The 23559-nt window shown below is 44.6% G+C and overlaps 1 protein-coding gene and 1 pseudogene across 3 annotated transcripts in view; one reads left to right on the top strand and one right to left on the bottom strand.

Annotated features, from left to right (window-relative positions):
- Positions 1-20915, bottom strand: part of EIF2AK4 (eukaryotic translation initiation factor 2 alpha kinase 4) — a 105930-nt gene extending 85015 nt beyond the window's left edge. Inside the window, exons 1-4 of one of the 3 annotated variants that reach the window (XM_028119420.2) lie at positions 20685-20860; positions 6421-6508; positions 5048-5160; positions 1073-1175 (exon numbers count right to left, since the gene is read on the bottom strand). In XM_028119420.2, the coding sequence (XP_027975221.1) occupies positions 1073-1175; positions 5048-5160; positions 6421-6508; positions 20685-20755 (375 nt within the window). In that variant the 5' untranslated portion in view covers positions 20756-20860. Of the gene's footprint in view, positions 1-1072; positions 1176-5047; positions 5161-6420; positions 6509-20684 lie in introns of all 3 variants that reach the window. The other 2 variants (XM_028119421.2, XM_088024711.1) reach the window with 2 other exon arrangements.
- On the top strand, positions 7956-8639 carry LOC114221302 (barrier-to-autointegration factor pseudogene; annotated as a pseudogene).
- Positions 20916-23559: the final 2644 nt, after the last annotated feature.

The following is a 23559-nucleotide window of genomic DNA, read 5'->3' as shown; positions in this document are numbered from 1 at the left end:
TTTTGAGAACCGTAACCTAGAGGTGGGTCACGCTGTGACTCCTGGGTTATAGAATGCAACTGAAAACCTGTCCAGTCACTTTAACAGACGTCCAAAACAGACACAGAGGCCTGGGATAAGTCCTTACTTAACTCTAATGTTTTTGGTTTGTTTTTTTTTTAAAAAAGATTTTATTTATTTATTTGACAGAGAGAGATACAGCGAGAGAGGGAACACAAGCAGGGGGAGCGGGAGAGGGAGAAGCAGGCTTCCCGCTGAGCAGGGAGCCCGATGCGGGGCTCGATCCCAGGACCCCAGGATCATGACCTGAGCCGAAGGCAGACGCTTAATGACTGAGCCACCCAGGCACCCCGACTTAACTCTTCTGTTTTAACAGGATGGTATTCTTAAGCATGAGCTGCCTTTCCTCACTGCCTAAGTGAGGAAAAGATGGGTCATACTTGAAGAGAAGTGGTCTGGCCTAAGAGACCCACGATAACCCACTGCCCCAAGAAGTCACCTAGTCTAGCCTTCTGGAGAGTTCTGCCACCCAAGGGGGAACTCACGTACACCCTGATGTGCAGAGGATTACAAAAGAATACGGAACTAGATGGAAATGCTCAAGTACAAAAGGGACGTTGATTAGTGGAGTATGTGGCTAATCACTGAGAAGGCAAACAATTAGCCCTTCTGGTGTGTAACCGGGAGAGGTGGCAAGGTTCGGTCTGAAATCACTTGTCTGCAAACATTTTTCAATGTAAACATTCAAGTCAAGATCAGGTTACGATGCCCGGTCCAAGTTGTGCCAACAGTGGCCAGGTTCACGTGGACTCCTTTCAGAAAAATTCTGAGTCGTCAATGTACCCTCCATATACACTCTCCAATTTGTCATTCATAAAAACTGTACATTAAAGAAATACAAGTACCAATGTTCACCTTTGTACATATCAATAAGAAACAACATTCCAGTCAACACTGGGTTTGAGGTGCCACGGAAAAACCTCTTAGCCCAAGAGAAGGCAGGAAGGTGAACACTGGTGAACGGGATGAGAATTCTACTGTCCTGTTACAACTCCAGTTAAACGGATCTTACCTCTCCACAATGTTTTTTGGCCACTTTCTCTAGGTGGGATTTTAACAAATTAACACTTTCATTTGACAGACCTTTGGCATTCTTTAACTCTATTTCAGGGACTCTGGAAAAGAAAGAGACAAAAAGGAGTTACTCCAAAAAGTATGGCCTCCTTGCATAGTATTTGCTAGGTCCAAGCACTGAGCACAGGGATTTCACACAGGCCTCTCTATACCCCTAGCCGCCTCTTCCTCCATTTCCAAGGATTACAACTGTATCCTAGCAACTCTGTCAACACAGTGTTTGACATGGGGTCACCTGCAGTCCCTGGGGGAGAAGCTGGTCCCCCAGATGACTAGACTGAGTGGGCTTGATCCTGGCTTGCCCCCCAACATCAATTAACCCAGCTCTCACAGTTCACCCGCAAGAGTCCAAGTGCTCCGGGCTCATGCGTGTGCTCCAGCACAAAGCAAGACAAGCACAACCAGGCAAGAGAAAGCCTCAAATGGGGCGCCTGGCTGACTCAGTCGGTAGAGCATGTGACTCTTGATCTCAGGGTTGTGGGTTCGAGCCCCATGTTGGGTGTAGAGATTACTTACAACTTTTTTTATGTATGTATGTATGTATCTATCTACCTACCTATCTATTTATTTGACAGAGAGAGAAAGCACGAGCAGGGGGAGCGGGAGAGGGAAAAGCATGCTCCCCGCCGAGGAGGGAGCCCGATGCAGGACGCGATCCCAGGACCCTGGCACCATGAGCGGAGGCTTGACGCTTAACCATCTGAGCCACCCAGGTGCCCGAGATTACTTACAATCTTAAAGAAAAAAATGAAGCCTAGGTGATCCATCCAGCATTCCCACCACGTGCCCTGTCACATCACTCCTGATTGTCAGCGAAGTGGAAATGCTCACTCACCCACTCACAGCTGAATCTACCTGGGGGTGTTGTGCACACTGCTATTACAAGGATGCCGAACACGCCCTTCTTCTCCCTGCCCAGCACAACCGACACTCAACGCTCTCTATTCAAAGTTTACACAGCCGCTCCTCAGGTTCCCCTTGGTTCCCAATCAAGAGATATCCAGCAACAATTCACGGAAATCAAATACGTTTTATTTAATTTTACTGAAGAGAAGATGACTACTTCCTACCAAGCATTTCTGAGTAACTGATGGTATTTTTATCTTAGCAAAGCCTTTACGATTCACTGTCTCTGCATTCTCTCAATGCTTCAGTGTGACAGATGGCTACAATCATGATCTACTCGGATAGATGGAAATCTGAGAGAAGGGAGTTGATATATATGAGAAAAAGAACAGAAATGCCATAGAGTCCTGTGTCTACGTATGATCTAACCCAGGACTCTGTCACAGTGGCATGGAAGACTATTTTGCAGAAAAAGTGTTCCTGTATCATGTCATCTCAAAGGATAAGAATGTCCCCCCCAGTCAAGCCCTACATAATTTCTTTTTAATTCAGTCATTATGTAGCAGTATTAACAGAATGATGAAAAATCCAACTACAATACTAATTAAACTTAAAAAATTTTTTTTCCTGCTTTCTCTTTATGCCTTTGGCACAAAATTTGTAATTTCATGTAGCTGATATTATAATGTCTACTCTGTAGCTTTTTATAATTATTTTCATGGTTGTTTTTTTTTTTTAAATCATCCCATATTATTTTTACCAATTGGACACATCAAGATTTACCAGAATGGCCCTCCAGCACAGTGGTTCCCAACCAGGGCTGACTGTGCCCCCAGGGGATGCCTGTCAATGGCAAGAGGGAAGAGAAACTCCACACCTCTTACCACATTCCTTCCCTATGCACCTCTTTCATTGGGCTGGTCCTGCGTTGTATCCTTTATAGTAAGCTGGTAATTTTAAGTCAAGTGCCTTTCTGAGTTCTACACGCTGTTCTAACACAGCATCAAACCTGACGAAGGGGTTGAATGAGCTCACAAATTCTTGGCCAGCTGTTCAGAAATACTGATACATGCAACTGGCGTTTGAAATTTTGTGGAGCTGAGCCCCTAACCCAGGTCTGCAGTAACTATGCTAGCTTGTGTCAAAACTAACTGAAGGGCGCCTGGGTGGCTCAGTTGGTTGGGCGACTGCCTTCGGCTCAGGTCATGATCCTGGAGTCACAGGATCGAGTCCCACATCGGGCTCCCTGCTCAGCAGGGAGTCTGCTTCTCCCTCTGACCCTCCCCCCTCATGCTCTCTATCTCATTCTATCTCTCAAATAAATAAAATCTTTAAAAAAATTAAAAAAAAAATACTGAACTGAATTGCTAGACACCCAGCTGTCAGAAAACACACCACCTACTTGGTGTCAGGAAAAATAAAACCAGAGAGGCGCGGCCTTATTTTTCTTCCATAAATTTAATTACCCTTTAACCAATTCATGGTTAACACCTGGTAAACACCTACTCTATCACCTAACACATGGTAAACACCTACTCTACCTACTCTAGGCACGATGTTAGAGACAAAAGAGGGTTATTAAATTCAAGAAACTCATCTTGATCTATCTGTACTTTCATCTTCTCCATCAGCTGTTAGGATAACAAATTCCATAAATTTCCCACCCACTCTGTTAAGGCTCGGCTTCCTTCCTTGTATTTGTCACCTGATTCCCTGCACAGTAAGCACAAACCACAAAATGTTATCTAAGACAATCTGCCTTTCGAAGTGGAATGTCTGAGGAAAGATTACACGGAATACACACATATTTCGAAAAGATGATACTTGGCTACTGACTGCCAGTGCTTTTGCTCTGTCAGTGGTTCTCATCCAGAGGCAGTCCACGTGCAGGGGGCGCCTGGGTGGCTCAGTCGGTTAAGCGTCTGCCTTCGGCTCAGGTCATGATTCCGGGGTCCTGGGATCGAGTCCCGCATTAGCGGGGAGCCTGCTTCTCCCTCTCCCTCTGCCCCGCCCCCCTGCTCATGCTCCCTCTCACTCTCTTAAATAAATAAATAAAATCTCTTTACAAAAGAATGTATGTGGGGGTTTTATGGTTGTCTCATAGACTGCAGAGCACTCGTAGCATCACTGGCTGGAGCCAGGGTGTTATACACCATGCATCACGGCCCAGCCCCACACAGCGGAGACCCATCAGCAGTGCCCCTTGTAACAGTGTGACTCAAATCTCCTTTTTCCTCTACAAAGTAAAACTCCCATTAGGGCCAAAAAGCTATTCTAAGTCCTAATGCCAACTATACTTTAAAACTAAGTATACAAGGGCACCTGGGTGGCTCAGTCGGTTAAGCGTCCAACTCTTGACCTCAACTCAGGTCTTGATCTCAGGGTTGTGAGATCGAGGCCCATGCCCGGCTCTGCAATGGGCAGGGAGTCTGCTTGAGGATTCTCTTTCACTCTCCCTCTGCCCCTCCCCACCCCCTAAAACAAAACAAAACTCAGTATACAAGGGCTCTACTAGTCCTCATGACTTTATCCTTTTCTCCTAAGACTGTTCCTCTTCCCAATTTATGAAGAATTAAACAAAAATCAACACACGAGAGGGGCGCCTGGGTGGCTCAGTTGGTTAAGTGTCTGCCTTTGGCTCAGGTCATGATCCCGGGGTCCTGGGATGGAGCCCCGCATCGGGCTCCCCGCTCAGCAGGGAGTCCGCTTCTCTCTCTGCTCCTTCCCCTGCTTGTGCTTCCTCTCTCTTTCTCTCTCTCAAATAAATAAAATCTTAAAAGAAAAAAAAATTTTTTTTAATGAACACACTAGAGAAAGCAAACAATTAATCATGGAGCAAACATTAGTACCTGGAGTGACTATTCTACAACTATAAGCAGACTTAACATGAGACAGGTTTCACGAAAATGTCTACTGCGGACGTAGTTTCAGTGAGATATACATGATAGGAAATGAAATTTTAAGGGGAATAGAGGCAGAAAGGAGAAAATACCATTAATGTGTCTGTTTCTATGTTGTTAAAACAGAGAAGTGGTATCACATGGAAGGTATTTATAAATGTACTCACACATCTGGGTAGGTTGGTGGGCATCTAACCCTCAAATCCACTTGCACGTATACTTCTTCACCAGTCAGACCCTGAGGGTACAGAACTAAATTGATTTCAGGGGGCTCACTGACCTAAAAGAGAAAAAGAAAATCTTTTTTTTTTTCCCCACCTGGAGAGCCAATTATCAGCAATTAAGATAATGAGCATCTTAGCTCGAACTTCTACTTTCTAAATATTACATGCAACTGTACTTTTATACAGGAATTCGGTTATCTTTGCCTAAAGCATGGTTTAAAAACAAAACCCGTGCCAGAGATTGCATCTTCCTTTTCAAAGTTATCTAAGAGGTGAAGCAAATTGTTCCACAGAGCATCTATTCATTCACATGTTATGGAGTACCAATCATGTGGTTATGCATGGGTACCATTCTAGGAGTAGGCTATGGGTACAGGGGCCAATTTGGACAGATATGGGCCCAACTAGCCAACACACATGAGAAGACAAGTACGTATTCGCCACAGTGATGAGTGCTACAAAGAAAATCAGGCAGAGTAATGGAAGATAGCGGTAAGGGCGATTTTCAGACAGGTGGGTCAGGGGCCTCTTGAGCAGAAGAAACTTCAGTTGAAACATGAATACTGAGATAATGACAAGTGAAAGCCTTAACATGGAAATCTGATGGCTCTTCTAAACGTGGGTATGCTCTCACCCAACTGCTTTTTGCCAAAGAAACCAAATACTCCATTTATTGTTCTTTATTAAATATGCTTTTTCCAAAAAGGTTTGAGGCACTTTATATTATCTGTATATCGTTAAGAGAAGGGAGGCTGAGGGAAGAAATATTTAGTCTCATGGTCCAGGCACTTAACCAACTCTGTACGCGGGCACTGTTTTACAGATAAAGCAGCTCAGGCTCAGAAAGTTTCAGTTTTTTGCCCACAGACACACGACGACAAGGTTGGATTTCAGATCCAACTATGGCTCCCAAACCTGTGTCTTTTATCAGCCACTCCCTCATTAGTGCCAATCCTGAGCTGCTGTGACTGAGCCTTGACTTTGTCTTGGAACATCCAGGTGGCCAGGGCAAAAAGGGAAATGTGACATTATTTCACAGAAAAGGAAAAGCACAAAAAATTGGGGGGGGGGCAACAAAGTACATAGCAACACTAAATTCTAACAGGTATTTACAACCTACAGTACCCTGAATTACACAATAAACAAAATTCTCATCAACAATGTGTGTAACATATGGAAGCTCAGTTTTCATATGGCTTTATCCTAATGCTTGCTCAAAGTTGCAGGGTCAGGCTTCAGGAAAGCACAGATCTGTGAACGTGGTGAAACGTCCCGTGACCCATGAGGTTTTCCATGTACTCAGTCAGCCATCTCACCTCATCACCCACAGTGATGGGTGTGGACGCTGTCAGGCACTGTGAGCACAAAGTGAGAAAACAGACGTGGTTCCAGCTGACTTCCAGTCTGGCGGGGGAAAACAATTAACACGTAAGTTCAAGTTCAGAAAGTCCTACTGAAGAGAAGACGTGAGTGATGAAATCAGCCACTCCATAATATGCCACTTTGGTTTAAGGATTATTTTGAGCTAAGGGTACTTGAAAACAGAAGGTGCAAGAAGGGCCCTCTGACCTCTTTCCTTCCTGAAAACAGGAGATAAGACGCCCATGTGAAAGATGCCCTCCTACACTGGAAAGAAAGAAATATTCTAGGAAGCCTGGGTGGCTCAGTTGGTTAAGCATCTGCCTTCGGCTCAGGTCGTGATCCAGGGGTCCTGGGATCGAGTCCTGAGTCAGGCTCCCTGCTGAGTGGGGAGCTTGCTTCTCTCTCTCCCCATGCTCCTTCCCCTTGCTCATGCTCTCTTTCTCTGTCAAATAAATAAAATCTTTAAAAATAAAATAAAATAAAGATTTTATTTATTTATTTGAGAGAGAGAGAAGAGAGGGAGAAGGGACAGAGGGAGAAGCAGACCCCCCAGTGATCAGAGATCCTGATGCGGAACTCGATCCCGGGACTCCTCATTATCAGAGAACATCGAGGCCGAGAGAATTCTGTACAAACAGAACGTGGCAAAATAACTCTTACCTTTCTTCAGTCTCCCCATATGTTCATTACTTTTCCACAACTGCCTCTCTTTGTTCAGCCTACCCTGTAAACGCTTAGGCCTGGCCGCGTCACTGGGTCTTCATGTCCCCATGGAGTTTCCCCCGTGTGTGTAAATATCTGTATGTTATTCTCCTGTCAGTCTGTCTCATGTCAATTTAATTCTCAGACCTAGCCAGAGACCCTACGGGGATAAAAGTCCTGTCTAGTCTCCCTACACTCTACTTAGAGAATGACCCGCAGTGGGCGTGAGGGAACATACTTGGGCATGGTCATCAGGAAGACCTGAGTACACTGCACGGAAGCTGAGACAAGCCAGAGACCGAGCATTCCAGAGGAGGGAAGAGCACATAAAGAGGTTCAAAGTGAACATGAGGTTGATATATTCCAAAAAGCCCAAGGGAGGCCAGTGTGACTGGAACACGGGAGGGAGGGGGGACACCAAGTAAAGCAGGAGAAACGTGTACTTGAGATAAAGCAGACAAAGAGCCTGGGCCTCAGGGAGGGAAGGAAAGTGTCTTCTCACAGATGCGTCTGAGCCTGAGTAGGGTGAGGGCAGAGAGCATCCAGTGCTGGGTAACGCGGGGCTGCAGGTGCCCTTGCCAAGAGCGGGCTCCGTGGGCACCGAACGCAGACCCTGGTGTGCCGAGGAGTGAACGCTAGCTGAGGGGGACCACTCGGCACAGCTGCATGAGGCCTTCAAGGAGATTTGGGCGTTAAGGGCACAGAGGATGGGGCCACAGATGGAGGAGGATGCGAAATCAAGGGGAAAATCTCTTGTTCAGTCTTAAAGATGGGAGACACTGTTACAGGAGCCGGAGCTGCCGATTAAGCTGATCAAGATGACAACCTCCCAAAAGCACCGAGACTTCGTGGCAGAGCCCATGGGGGAAAAGCCACTGGGGAGCCTGGCCGGGATTGGTGAAGTCTTGGGCAAGAAGCTGGAGGAAAGGGGCTTTGACAAGGCCTATGTGGTCCTTGGCCAGTTTCTGGTGCTAAAGAAAGATGAAGATCTCTTCCGGGAATGGCTGAAGGACACATGTGGTGCCAATGCCAAGCAGTCCCGGGACTGCTTCGGGTGCCTTCGAGAGTGGTGCGACGCCTTCTTGTGAGGCTCTCTTGGGGAGCCCCCAGTCCCTAGCCCCAGCATTGAGTCTCCGGAGTTTGCAGCCGCATGGGGACTCCTCCCCTGTCCTCTACAAAGGAAGAGATTGCTGTTGTTGTACTCACTTTTGATGTACTTCAAGGTCTTCTGGGAGTTCTCTCCCCTCACCATTTCAACTTTTTTGAAATTCTCGGTCTTGCATGCATCTCCCTTGTTCCCCTGCCAGTTTCGTGTCAACAATTATCAGCTTTTCCGAGTGGATTCCTGCCCTTCTTTCACCCCCTACCCCCACTGGTCTGTTTTATGCTATTTGGCTCCTTTTTTTGGCAGAATAGTCACTGTCCTTGTAAAGTTTTTTAAATCAATAAAGTCAGTGGCCTTCAAAAAAAAAAAAAAATGATGGGAGACACTAAAGCATGTGAGGATGTTGATGGGAATTTTATGGAAGAGTAGGAACGAGACAAAACTAGGATCGGTGGGAGGGCAGACAGTGATGAGCACGAGAGAGACAGGAGGAGGGGCCCTGCTCTAGAAGGACAGAGGACGCAAGAAGAAAAAGCAGGCAGGGCGCCTGGGTGGCTCAGCTGGTTAAGCGACTGCCTTCGGCTCAGGTCATGATCCTGGAGTCCCGGGATCGAGTCCCGCATCGGGCTCCCTGCTCAGCAGGGAGTCTGCTTCTCCCTCTGACCCTCCCCCCTCTCATGCGCTCTCTCTCATTCTCTCTCTCTCAAATAAATAAATAAAATCTTAAAAAAAGAAAAGAAAAGCAGGCAGAGACTGGTGGGTTTCCTCAGAGGAACCTCAAAGGTTTGAGCGTGAGAATGAACTAACAGGGCTCCAGGTCTCCTGTCCCCCTCCAAACAGGGCAGGCCAGCCGTGCTCTGAGTTGGATCCAAGACAGAATTTTGCATTTAGAGAAGAGCAGTTAAACAGGTAGTTGCTATAGGAAGAAAAGCAAAGACTATTGCTTTGACCAGGCTCCTTAAACAGCCTCTCTTTCGGAAGAACTTTTTATTATGGAGATTTTCAAACAAAAGCTAATAATGATATAATGAACTCCATGTGCCCACCATACAGTTTCAACAATTACCCATTTATGGCCAATATTGTGTATCTATATGTTGCCTCTACTCCCGACCACGACCTGAGATTATTTTGAAGTACATTCTACCGGTTCATCTTTGCCGCGTTACTGTTACTCATTCTCTAACAAGAATGCAGATCTGTAGGAGGTTATATATGTCCATTTACAGACATAAACACTGAGAGAAAGGCTAGTTAGACTCAAAATTTTACCAGTGCTTTCTCCACCAGATCAAACCTTTACAGGCTTTCTCATCTCACAGGCCACAAATTTCGGAGAGATATTATGATCACCAACTAGTAATTTTATCAAGAAAATACTTTTTGGGGGTGCCTGGCTGGCTCAGTCAGTAAACCATGTGACTCGATCTCAGGATCGTGAGTTCAAGCCCCACACTGGGTGTGGAGCTTACTTAAAAGAAAAAAAAGGGGCGCCTGGGTGGCTCAGTCAGTTAAGCATCTGCCTTGGGCTCAGGTCATGATCCCAGGGTCCTGGGATCAAGCCCCATGTCAGCGAGGAGTCTGTTACTCCCTCTCCCTCACCCCCTCTGCCCACTTGTGCTCTCTCTCTAAAATAAACAAAATCTTAAAAAGAAAAAAAAAAGAAAAAGAAAATGCATTTTTGCTCCTTCTTTATTGTATATATTATACCACTTTAGAAAATAATACTTTAGTATCAGGAGTAGAAGGAAGTACAAAAATAGAGCTCAATCATATCTTAAGAAGGGTCAATTTATCTTATACTAATACATCTTCACTTACACATTGTTCTGCCTTTCATTTTCTCACTTGGTTGTTGACCAATGAAAAATTTATTTCAGAACAACCAATGAGGGGGTGCCTGGGTGGCTCAGTTGGTTGAGTGACCAACTCTTGGTTTTGGCTCAGGTCATGATCTCAGGGTCCTGGGATCTAGCCCTGCATCAGGCTCCCTGCTCAGTGGGGAGTCTGCTTCTCCCTCTGACTCTCCTCCCTCTCATGCTCTCTCTCTCTAATAAATAAATTTAAAAAATTAAAATTAAAAAAATAAAAATAATAGATAAAATTATCAACAAGCCTTATAAGTAGAAACTGCAAATATAAACCAAAGGATAGGTCTCTCCTGGGCCCAGGATGGAAATGAACTTGTAACATATAGACAACATACACCACATAAAGTGAGTTATCCCTGCAGAAGCAAAACAGGGAATCTGGTTTAACATTCTGTTTTGTCTTTATGTAGGAAGTGAAGAGCGTTGTGAAAAAAATAAATGTGAATAAAACATAAAAAAAAAAAAGAAAGAAAGAAAAAAGGGAAACGGTACAGAGAGCACGTCACTGTATGCCCAGAGTCCAGGGAACAGGAAGCAAGCTTCAGAAAAAAAAGAGGCCTGCTGGGGGAGTACACATTTTGAAGATATTCTTACTCAAGGGAATGCCTAATGAAGCACAATGGATCCAGCTACGGACTGCTGGCAAGCCTCAGGCCACTAGGGGTACCATCCTTACATAGGAACACTGGGGCCTAAAGAAGTAGTAAGCACCCTGCAAACACTCCTGGGCTGGAACAGCCATGTCACACCATGCACATCCAGTGTTCCAGTTATTTCCACAATACAGCAACACTAGCAGGGCAGAAGTGGTAACAGTAATGAGCCCAGGTAATGCCAAAACAAACTTCTAAAAAAGAGGAAGGAGTTTTGAAGCAAAGTAAAGAGATTCCTGGATGCGTTAAAGGTTTCAGCTTTAAGAGGTGCATGAGCCCAGTGGTGGTGGCTTGGATGAAGGAACAGACCCAAGGCCACTGAGGGATGACATACTATTGGACAAAAACCCAACAGCTTGCCTGGATCTGAGTACCACGTGGAACTAACTCAAAGAACGGCACACTGAGGAACGGGGTGTCTGCTACTTTCAAGGCTTTTTCTCTGGCTATTTTTTTTTTTAAGATTTTATTTATTTATTTGACAGAGAGAGACACAGCAAGAGAGGGAACACAAGCAGGGGGAGTGGAGAGGGAGAAGCAGGCTTCCCATCGAGCAGGGAGCCTGATGCGGGGCAAAATCCCAGGATCCTGGGATGATGACCTGAGCCAAAGGCAGACGCCTAACGACTGAGCCACCCAGGCATCCCTCTGGCTAACAATTTAACTGGACCAGAATGATATTCTTCTCCACAGGGCATAAACTTCAGGGTATTTCTCAGACTATTAATTGTTCCCCCAATATCCATTCTCCCCTTATTTCTTAGCAACAGAACCCCTGATTTTTTAGCTGTATACAGTTCCTTTGCAGCTAACTGTGGCCATTGGGTTAATTTCTGGTTATTGAGATGAACTATGGGCACCTAGGTGGCTCAGTCAGTTGAGTATCTGACACCTTTAGCTCAGGTCAAGATCTCAGGGTCCTGGGATCGAGCTCTGAGTCAGGCTCGTGCTCAGCGTGGGGTGCTTGTCCCTCTCCTTCCCCCTGCTAGCTCGTGCTCTCTCTCTCTCAAATACATAAATAAATAAAATCTTAAAAAAAAAAAGATGAAAGAACTAACACATGCAACTTCATCCCTTTCTCCTTCCTGCTAACTGGAACGCAGATATGATGGCTGGCATTCAGACAGCCATTTTGGACCATGAAGGGCACATTAAGGATGGTGGAACAACAAATCAGAAAAAGCCCTAGACCCAAAACTTCTGCATGCAGAAAAACGAACTTTGTTAAGTTTTCTATAATATGTAGCCAAACTTGACACTAACCAATACAGGCACACTGAGGGAAAAAAAGAAAAAAAAAAAAAAAAGAGGTCAGTCAGGAAACAATGACTTTGGAGGTAAGAGCAGAGTATTTGCCAAGCTTTCCTTGAGCAAACTGAGTGGCTTCAACATGTGAAGAGGCTTTTATGCAAGCCATGTTTAGGATACCACGCATGAGCTCATTATTAGGGTATTCAAGGAGTCCTGGAGCTAAACAGGACTTGATTAAAAACGATGGTCACAACCAAAATGTGCTGGGGAGTGGAAAGGGTAGGGCCTCCTTCAAGTGTTCAGAAGATAAACGGTCATGAGAACAGTGTCGATAAAATTTTTTACTTACTCTACATAAGGAAATAATGAATTCCTGGAATATCTACAGGCAAGTATTTACAAAGTAAGGGATAACCCAAAAAAAATTTGAAAGCAGTAAAGGAGAGGAAAACACAATGCAGAATATATCAGATACAAAATGTACATACTACAAAATATACATTAAAAAAACAATTTGTTACCCCAATGTTTATAGCAGCAATGTCCACAATAGCCAAACTATGGAAAGAGCCTAGATGTCCATCGACAGACGAATGGATAAAGCAGAAGTGGTGTGTGTGTGTGTGTGTGTGTGTGTGTGTAAACACACACAAACACAATGGATTATTATGCAGCCATCAAAAAAAATGAAATCTCGGGGCACCTGGGTGGCTCAGTTGTTAAGTGTCTGCCTTCGGCTCAGGTCACAGTCCCAGGGTCCGGGGATGGAGCCCCGCATCGGGCTCCCTGCTCCGCGGGAAGCCTGCTTCTCCCTCTCCCACTCCCCCTGCTTGGGTTCCCTCTCTCGCTGTGTCTCTGTCAAATAAATAAATAAGCAAATTAAAAAAAAAAAAAAAAAAGAAATCTTGCCATTTGCAACAACGTGGATGGAACTAGAGGGTATTATGCTAAGCTAAGTAAGTCAATCAGAGAAAGACAATTATCATATGACCTCACTGATATGAGGAATTTGAGAACCAAGACAGGGAATCACGGGGGAAGGGAGTATCATAGATTACTACAGTAAGATGTGACTCGTATGTGCTCTTCTTAGGATCATGAAGCCAGATACACGCTCCTGGACTGTGATCAAATAACCAAACCACTCCTCAGATGTATAAAAAGGGGAAAAAGTGATGTAAACTCAATTCTTTTTTTTTTTAAGATTTTATTTAATTTGACAGAGAGACACAGCAAGAGAGGGAACATCAGCAGGGGTAATGGCAGAGGGAGAGGGAGAAGCAGGCTTCTCGCTGAGCACAGAGCCCAAAGCGGGACTCAATCCCAGGACCCCAGGATCATGACCTGAGCTGAAGGCAGATGCTTACCGACTGAGCCATCCAGGCGTCCCAATGTAAACTCAATTCTAAAAAGTAAGAGAGGTAATGCTCATTTGGACTCATCGAAACAAACGAGCTGAATCTTCAAGAAACAAAACCCAAGGATCTTAAAATACCCCAAAGGATTGGAACACTGACCTCAAGGGTGTCTTCCCAGCACAGTGCATGCCTCACAGAGGAGACCTCAGCCAGTGCTGGGAGACATGCCTGCTGTCCAGTCTGAACCTGCTTTTCTCTGGACACTTCCTAACACTCAGGCCCAACAAAATAAACTGGTTTAAGAATGTGTCTGTTTCTGTTAAAAGTACTGGAGTGAAAAATAAGACTATTAAAAATTGAGAATTTTGGGCGCCTGGGTGGCTCAGTTGGTTGGGCAACTGCCTTCGGCTCGGGTCATGATCCTGGAGTCCCGGGATCGAGTCCCGTATCGGGCTCCCTGCCCGGCAGGGAGTCTGCTTCTCCCTCTGACCCTCTTCCATCTCGTGCTCTCTATCTCTCATTCTCTCTCTCTCTCAAATAAATAAATAAAATCTTTAAAAAAAAAATTGAGAATTTTGTTAGTGATACCACACTGCAGCAAACCTTTTGGTTCCAAGGCTGAAGCATGAGGGTTAATGGCAGCCCATGATTAAATTTCACTGGATTGCAGGGGGCGCCTGGGTGGCTCAGTCGGTTAAGTGGCTGCCTTCAGCTCAGATCGTGGTCCCAGGGTCCTGGGATCGAGTCCCGCATCGGGCTCCCTGCTCAGCGGGGAGTCTGCTTCTCCCTCTCCCTCTTTGTGCTTGTTCTCTCTCTCTCTCTCTCTCAAATAAATAAATAAATCTTTAAAAAAAATTCACTGGATTACAAGATAAGCAGCAGATGAGGAGAAGGTTTGGGAAATTAATTAAAATTACTAACAATTTTCTGTTGCACAATAACATAAATACGCTTAACACTACTGAACTGTACTCTGAGGAATGGTTAAGACGATAAATTCTATGCAATGTGTTATTTACTACAATTATATATAAAAAAGTTACACGATTCAAAGCACTTTCAGGTGTTTGGCCGAGAACTGTTACCTAGGACTCCGCGATTCACATAAAATTCTGATGGCCAGACTTGGCTCAATGTGGCCTCTTTCTCACACGCTTTAGATCTCATATTCTGTGAAGTGGAAAGAAACTAGTCTGTGTGAGAAAAGAACAAATCCAGAAATAAAGTAACATGTGCAAGCAAGATAATCTGGGCAAGTTTCTGGTTTTAAGTCTGCAAAGAAGTCAAAAATAAAAATGATGATAGTAAAAGCTCAGAAAAAGGAAATTAGGTAACCTTCTTCTATAGTTTGTTTTTTAAATTTGATTTATTTAAACCTAAAAAAAACTAAAAACAAAAAACAGTTCTCCCATCCTCCCCTCCGCCCTCCAAGCAAACACCAATCTGTTCTCTGCCATCTATGAGCCTGGCTTATATTTTTAGATTCCACATATAAGAGAGATTATACAGTATTTGTCTTTCTGATTTTATGTTAAATGCTTTAATCACAGATTTCCCCCATATTATTTAAATAATAGCTCCATTTTAAACATATGTGAAAACAGATTAAAGACCTAAATGTGAGAGGTTCTTAGCAACATTTTTCTAGATATGTGTCTTCAGGAAATGGAAACAAAGGCAAAAATAAACTATTGGAATTATATCAAAATAAAAAGCTTTTGCACAGCGGCACCTGGCTGGCTCGGTTGGTGGAGCATGGAACTCTTGATCTTGGGGTTGTGAGTTCAAGTTGGGTTTAGAGATCACTTTAAAAAATAAAATCTTAGGATGCCTGGGTGGCTCAGGTGGTTAAGCGACTGCCCTCGGCTCAGGTCATGATCCTGAAGTCCCAGGATCAAGTCCCGCATCGGGCTCCCTGCTCAGTGGGGAGTCTGCTTCTCCCTCTGACCCTCCCCCATCTCATGTACCTTCTCTATCTCATTCTCTCTCTCAAATAAATAAATAAAATATTTTAAAAAAATAATAAAATCTTAAAAAAAATTTTTTTGCACAGTGAAAAATGAAACAAACAAAAAGACAATCTACTGACTGGGAGAAGATATTTCCAAGTGATATATCCAATAGGGATTAATATCTGTATATAAAGAACTTATACAACTCAACACCAAAAACCCACAAATAATCCAATTAAAAATGGGCAGAGGACCTGAACATTTTCCCAAAGACTTATAAATGGATGAGGCTGGGGCACCTGGGTGGCTCAGATGTTAAGCGTCTGCCTTCGGCTCAGGTCATGATCCCAGGGTCCTGGGATCCAGCCCCACATCGGGCTCCCTGCTCGGCCAGAAGCCTGCTTCTCCCTCTCCCACTCCCCCTGCCTGTGTTCCCTCTTTCACTATCTCTTGTCTGTCCAATAAATAAATAAAATCTTTTAAAAAAATTTTTAATAAATAAATAAATGGATGAGGTGCCTGGGTGGCTCAGCTGGTTAAGCATCCAACTCTTGATCTCAGCTCAGGTCTTGATCTCAGGGTTATGAGTTCAAGCCCCATGTTGGGCTCCATGCTGGGCATGAAGCCTACTTAAAAAAAAAGAAAATGGCCAAGAGACACATGAAAAGGTGCTCAACATCACTAATCATCAGGGAAATGCAAATCAAAACCATAAGATATCACCTTACACCTGTGAGAATGGCTAAAATAAAAATTGTAAGAGGAAACAACTATTGGCAAGGATGTGGAGAAAAGGAAACCCTGTGCATTGTTGGTGGAAATATAAACTTGTACAGTCACTGCAGTAAATAGTATTTTTTGAGGTTACTCAAAAAATTTAAAAAAGAAATACCATATGATCTAGTAATTATTTCACCACTAGGTATTTGCCCAAAGAAAATGAAAACACTAATTTGAAAAGATATACACACCTCTATGTTTACTGCAGCATTATTTACAGTAGCCAAGATATGCAAGCAGCCCAAGTGTCCATCCATAGATGAATGGATAAAAAAGAAGTGATCACACACACATACAAATGGAATATTACTCAGCCATAAAAAAAAAGAATGAGATCGGGGCGCCTGGGTGGCTCAGTTGTTAAGCGTCTGCCTTCGGCTCAGGTCATGATCCCGGGGTCCTGGGATCGAGCCCCACATCGGGCTCCCTGCTTGGCGGGAAGCCTGCTTCTCCCTCTCCCACTCCCCCTGCTTGTGCTCCCTCTGTCAAATAAATAAATAAAATCTTTAAAAAAAAAAAAGAGAATGAGATCTTGGGGCGCCTGGGTGGCTCCGTCATTAAGCATCTGCCTTCGGCTCAGGTCACGATCCCAGGGTCCTGGGATCTAGCCCCACATCAGGCTCCCTGCTCGGCGGGAAGTCTGCTTCTCCCTCTCCCACTCCCCCTGCTTGTGTTCCCTCTCTCACTGTCTCTCTCTCTGTCAAATAAACAAAATCTTTAGAAAAAAAAGAATGAGATCTTGCCATTCGTGACAATACGGATGACCTAGAGGGTATTATGCTAAGTGAAATAAGTCTGATAGAGAAAGACAAAAACCCTATGATTTCACTTGTATGTGGAATCTAAAAAAAACAAAAAACACAATAAACAAACAAAAAGCAGAAACAGACTCACAAATACAGAAAACAAACTGATAGCTGGCAGAGGGGATGGAAGTGGGGGAACGGACAGACTGGGTGAAAGGACGTAGGAAATCCAGGCTTCCAGGTATGGAAGGAATACAGGAATAAAAGAGGATCAAAAGTACAGTATAGGCAGGTGGCTGGGTGGTTTAGTCCGTTAAGCATCTGACTCTTGATCTCAGCTCAGGCCTTGATCTCAGGGTTATGAGTTCAAGCCCCGGGTTGGGCTCCATGCCTAGCATGGAGCCCACTTAAAAAAAAAAAAAAAAAAAAGTACAGCATAGGGAATAGAGTCAATGGTATTCTAATAGGTTATATGGTAACAATAGTAAGAGAGAATAGCTACACTTGTGGTGAGCATGGCATAATGCAGAGAAGTGTAGAATCACTGTCCTACGCCTGAAACTAATGTAACATTGTGTCAACTATACTTCAATAAAAAAATAAATGAACATGAAAATATTCAGAATCTGAATTCTCCCCAAATTAAATATATGTAATGTTATTCCACTAAGAATGTCACCATAAGTTTTTGAACTAGGCAAGCTGATTCTGAAGTTCATATGGAACAAGCTATAGGGGTGCCTGGGTGGCTCAGTTGGTTAAGCTTCTGTCTTTGGCTCAAGTCATGATCCCGGGGTCCTGCGATCAAGTCCCGCATCAGGCTCCCTGCTCGGCGGGAAGCCTGCTTCTCCCTCTCCCACTCCCCCTGCTTGTGTTCCCTCTCTCTCTCTCTCAAATGGGTAAATAAAATCTTTTAAAAAAATTTTTTTAAGTTTGAAAACAAAGTTATGAAAGAATTAAAAGAAAACCATGAAGACTTCATTTTTTAGTAACAATGGAGTAGGGAAATCTTTTGTAGGAAAAAAAGGGGGAACTATAAAACAAAAAAAAAATAGGTCATTTTAACTATATTAGTTTTAATCACATAAATTACGTAAGTATCAAAATGCACATGGTTAAATAGGGAAAAACATTTGCAACATATGACCCATACTGCTAATTATTTTTTAACATAAAATAACCGACAAATGACTAAGAAAACAGGTAATATATGGGATGCCTGGCTGGCTCAGTTGGTGGAGCATGCTACTCTTCATCTCAGGGTTGTGAGTTTGAGCCCCATGTTGGGCATAGGTATTACCAAAAACAAAACAAAACAAAACAAAACAGGAGGAAAAAAGAAAACAGACAACACAGTGGGGGAAAAAAGTGTTTCATTCATTTACTGGCAAAGATGAAAAAGCCTGCTGTTTACAATGCTGGGGACAATGTAGGAAAACAAGGACTCTCATACACTGCTGGTGGGCCCGGAGACAGAAGCAGCAAGCTTTTGGGAGAGAACTTTGCAACAGGTATCAAATTATAAATTAAGAGACCTTTGCTGACATGGAAGATAAGCCAAGATAACTAGTGCTACACGTATAACTCTAGAGTAAATTGTGTTTTAACCTAGTAGTGTCCAAACTTTAGTATGTAAACTAATTATTAGCATTCATTCCCAAAACGTTTAGTTATCTATAAATGACATTACAAATGCTAGTAAACTGAAACCTCTGACACCTACATTCTAACACATCCCCTAAAAGAAGTCAAAGAACCCTGAAGTTTATTCAGGCCAATAAATTCTGACTTGAATTTACTGGCAGCAAATTTGGCCTGACCTGACAAGAGGCTATTAATAGCCTTTATTTATCCCAGTCATGTGAATATTTGAACATTCAGGTTTCATTGTGTTTAATTTTGGATGCTGCCCCCCACCACCACCCCCCTGAGGTGTTAGGTAAGCTATGGAATGTGTACACATGAACTTGAACACAAACACCTCTGAATTTTGAAACCAGACAGGTCTCTAGGGTTTTGGATAAAGGACTGTGGACCCACCTACTCTTTCCCAGAAGACGGGCACACAGGTGATAATAAGTACTGGCTGAATGACCGCACTCTGATTCATTGTTAATGGCCAGCAGTTACTTGCCTATGAGGCCTATGAAAGTGTTCAGGCTATTCATCCTGTGCTATGGACCACAGACAGCTATTTGAATTCTTCTGCCTGCCATTTACAGTTGTTTGCTTTTGCTAATCTTCTACCTGTGTTAGAAAGGTCACCAACTGTAAATTCTGGGATTACTGATACCCCTACGGACAGCAGCTCCTTTTTCCTGTCTTTTCGTAGCCTTAGAACTAGAAAGCTAAGCATGTATAAAGCAAATAAAAGTGGCTCTGGGGGCGCCTGGGTGGCTCAGTTGGTTAAGTGTCTGCCTTCGGCTCAGGTCATGATCCTGGGGTTCTGGGATGGAGCCTCAATTTGGGCTCTCTGCTTAGCGAGGAGCCTGCTTCTCCCTCCCCCTGACTGACACTCCCCTGCTTATACTCTCTCTCTGTCAAATAAATAAATAAATAATTTTTTTTTTTTTTCCAAAAGAGTGGCTCTGAAGGAGGTCTTACAGACTTTGCCTTAGTCATGGGTAGGTACACTTTGTGACTCCCATTTTGGCTGCTTAATGGGCCTACTTACTGGTTCTATGTTTAGAAAGACAAGTTACCACATCACCAAAAAGTTATATTATTTTTAATATAAGGATGTATAAGAGGAATATTTACATTTTTACTACTTCAGGTTTAAAAAAAGAAAAAAACTTTTTGAAATTAAGCACCAGAAAAGCAAGCTTCCCGAGGGCAAGAGGTTTGATGTGTTTTGCCCTGGACTGTGTTCCGGATGCCTAGAACAATAAATATTTAATGAAGGAAGAAGCACTTTGAGTGAAAGGAAGAATGTTTTTGCTCTGACAGCTGCAGAAAATCCTATCTGTTAAGGAAATCCCGGATACAGGCAGATGCTGTGAAATGCAGGAATGACAGGGAAGGAAGAGACTACCTTTTAAATGATATTCAGAGACAATTCCTCAAGGATCGGGGAGAAACCATCAGTGTCAGCTGCTTATAATGAGCCTTTACTCCCAGACAAAAGGGAAAATAATATTTTAAACCAAATGCCATTTCAAAGGTCTAAACTCAGCGCACTCCTCCATTACGACTAAGATGAATGTATTCTATACTCTCTAAGTGCCTTCAAGGAAGTTGCTCCAGGCCCGAAAACAGTGAGGACGCCTGAGGAGTACAGTGGGGTTTACAGGGTTTATAGTTCTGAACACAAGGGAGGGTGAGACTTGAAGGGAATAGTGATGCGGCGGGGGGGGGGGGGGGGGGGGGCGGGAATCAGTAAGGTCTGTGCAAGCGCCTCCAAGCGTCGCCGGAACAAAGTTGCAACGGATCTCTATGATGCCCTGTTGTATCAAACTCAAGGGCTTTCAGCCCGGGGGGAAAGGGCAAGACTGGAAGGAGGCAGGGATGTTAGGCCTATAGTGGAAATGAGAAGTGTTAAGTAGGGCAGAGGAGCCAACCCGGAGAAGAGGCTGGGAGAGAATTCGGCCGAGGTGGGGGTTCTGAAGACCCGCCGAGCGGGTGCAAGGACAAAAAGTAAGCGTGGGTGGAATCGGGAGGGACTAAAGGACTGAAGAATCGTAAAAAGGGCCGGTGGCTCGGTGTCGGCGAGGCCGGGCCGGGCCTGGCCGGGGGAAGTCGCGCAGAGGAAACACTGGGCCGCAACACCCCAGCACCGCCCGGACCAGCCACATTCCTACCGATTTGCACGCGTCCGGTCGCAGGTCCTGGAAGTCGGCGCCGTAGATGGCCTCCAGAGCCTGCAGCTCATGCTCCTGCCGCTGCGGGTAGCTCTCCGGCGGCTCGTCCCGACCGCGCCCGGGGGCACCACGGCCCCCAGCCATGGCGACGCGGTGGCCCAGGCCCGGCGGCCTTGTGGGGGCGGTGATGGGCACCCGGCGGGCGCCGGGGCTGGGCTCCGCTCTCCAGACAGGCGGGTGGTTGGGGCTCAGCGCCGGGGGCAGGTCCGTGGGTGGGGGCTACGCGCCAGGGCGGGGCTCCGCGCCGGGGGCGGGCCCGGGGGCTGGGCGGAGCGCCCAGAATTGGCTTCAGCGGCGGGAGGACCAGCTCGCGGAAGCAAGGGAAGGAGGCCAGGAGATGGCCTTGCTTATTAATTGCCGGAGAACTAGAGCAAAGAAATGTGCAGGAACGTGGGAAAATAAATCAGTCAAAATGGAATGATAACGCCGGATGTTTTCACGAAATGCCTGGAACTTCTTTACTCCATCACAGATAGTGAGAGGAAACTCAAAAGGGCAGACTTTGATGGGTTTTCAACTCACTTAGGTTCTAACCTTAAACCTTCCCGCAAGACTACTAGGAGTAAAGATCGTGACCTTTGCTCAGCGTCCTCTCAGCTTTGTGCCCCCAAACTCATCCCTTTAAGGTTGGATTCACCTGCCCTTTGTCCTTACATTCCCATCTTTAAGAATCTTCATTATCACCTTGCAATTTCAACTTTAAAATATCGGGATGCCTGGGTGGCTCAGGTCATGCATGATACCAGTGTCCTGAGAGGGAGCTCTCCATCAGGCTCCTTGCTCAGCAGGGAGCCTGCTTCTCTCTGCCTGCTATCTCCTGCTTGTGCTCTCTCTGACAGACAAAATATTAAAAAAAACAAAAGTGCAACTGAATGATGTCTTTCCTTCAGCCATCTTTATGAACTACTAATGAAGGAGTTGGAAGAAAGGCAGGCAGAGATAAGGACCCCGCCCTAAGAGGAAACCACCCTTAAAAGGATTTTACACCACCCTGGCAGGAGCCCTCCACCCTTTCCCAAGTGATAGGTAGATGATAAAAACCTGATTGGGTGACAGATGCAGGGAGGGTTAATCAGATTAAAACATCCTGCCAACAATCCCAGAAAAACCCCTAGATCTAAACGCCAAATCGGTGACCCTCTCTGGTCCCTTCCCTGTTGGGAAGCTTTGTGCTATTGCTCAATAAATTTTACTGTCCCTCAATAAACTTTGCTTGGCTACCCACCACTTTTCATCTGGTCTTCCTCTTCATTCTTCAAAGCGTTGTGACCAAGACCCACAGGCAATGAAAGACAAAAAATCCTGTAACACTACAGTTCCATGAAGAGAATTATGTTGTTCCATGCCCAGTTTACTTAATGTGAAATTATGTCTTTCTGTTATAATCCTGCCTCCAAGCATATTTTTCTTTTCTTTTCTTTTTTTTTTTAAAGATTTTATTTTATTATTTATTTGAGAGAGAGAATGAGAGATAGAGAGCACGAGAGGGAAGAGGGTCAGAGGGAGAAGCAGACTCCCCGCAGAGCAGGGAGCCTGATGTGGGACTCGATCCCGGGACTCCAGGATCATGACCTGAGCTGAAGGCAGTTGCTTAACCAACTGAGCCACCCAGGCGCCCTCTTTTCTTTTCTTTTTTTTAAATTTTATTTGCTTGAGAGTGAGACAGACAGAGAGCATAAGCAGGGGGCAGAGATCTGAGCAGAGAGCCCAATGCAAGACTTAATCCCAGGACTCTGGGATCATGACCTGAGCTGTAGGCAGACGCTTAACGGACTGAGCTGCCCAGGCACCCTCCAAGCATATTTTTCTTTTTTTTAAAAGATTTTATTTATTTATTTGACAGAGACACAATGAGAGAGGGAACACAAGTAGGGGGAGTGGGGGAAGGAGAAGCAGCCTTCCCACCGAGCAGGGAGCCTGATTTGGGGCTCCATCCCAGGACTGGGGTCATGACCTGAGCTGAAGGCAGACGCTTAACGACTGAGCCACCCAGGCGCCCCTCCAAGCATATTTTTCCAAGTGCCATTTCCTTTATCTACCTCTCCTACCCCTATACTGTTTGCTAAATAATGATAACTTAAGTATCTTGCTGTCATTTATTCACTCAGTGCTGGCCCAGATAACAGAGATATCTGGCCCAGATAATATGATAACACAAACACACTAGTTCGACCCAAAGCCTCTTCAAACTGTCTTCTCCTTCCTTCCACTGGGAGCTGTTGTTTTTCCAGCGATCTTTATCTAGGTAAATGGTGCCACTCTGCCCACATTGGCCCAAGCCAACGAAGTGGTGTTCTGGATTCCTTTTCTGTCAGCTTTCACATTCAGGTAGTCCATTTCTTCAATCTATCCCCTTCACTCCATCCCATTACCACTAACTTACTTCACACCACAATCATCTCTTCCCTGGATGACCTTAACAGCTCAAAAAACAGTCACTGTCTTCATCCTTGATCCATTTGAAGCCATTTTTCCTACTGCAGCCAGAGTAATGTTACTAAATCACAAATAGGATCTCACTCCAATCTTTAAAATCTTGCAACTTCTCCGTTGGTATTTTACTTAAAAACTCTAGTTATAGAAAATTTGAAACATATGTCAAAGTAGAAGAAATATTATAATAAACCCTCCTATACTTGGGGTGCCTGGGTGGCTCAGTCAGTAGAGCATCTGACTCTGGATCTCAGAGTTGGTGAGTTCAAGCCCCACACTGGGTGTGGAGCCTACTTAAAAAATAAATAAATAAATAAATAAAAATAAATAAACCCTCCTGTACTCATTACCCAGCTTCAACAGTAATAGGTATCTTGCCAGT

The sequence above is a fragment of the Eumetopias jubatus genome, unplaced genomic scaffold, assembly GCF_037043125.1.
Source record: "Eumetopias jubatus isolate StellerSeaLion01/CBP00866 unplaced genomic scaffold, mEumJub1_p1.0 scaffold_7, whole genome shotgun sequence".
In the NCBI taxonomy this organism is placed as follows: domain Eukaryota; kingdom Metazoa; phylum Chordata; class Mammalia; order Carnivora; family Otariidae; genus Eumetopias; species Eumetopias jubatus.
Note: the sequence above shows the minus strand (reverse complement) of the source record. Positions and strands in the feature narration are given on the sequence as shown.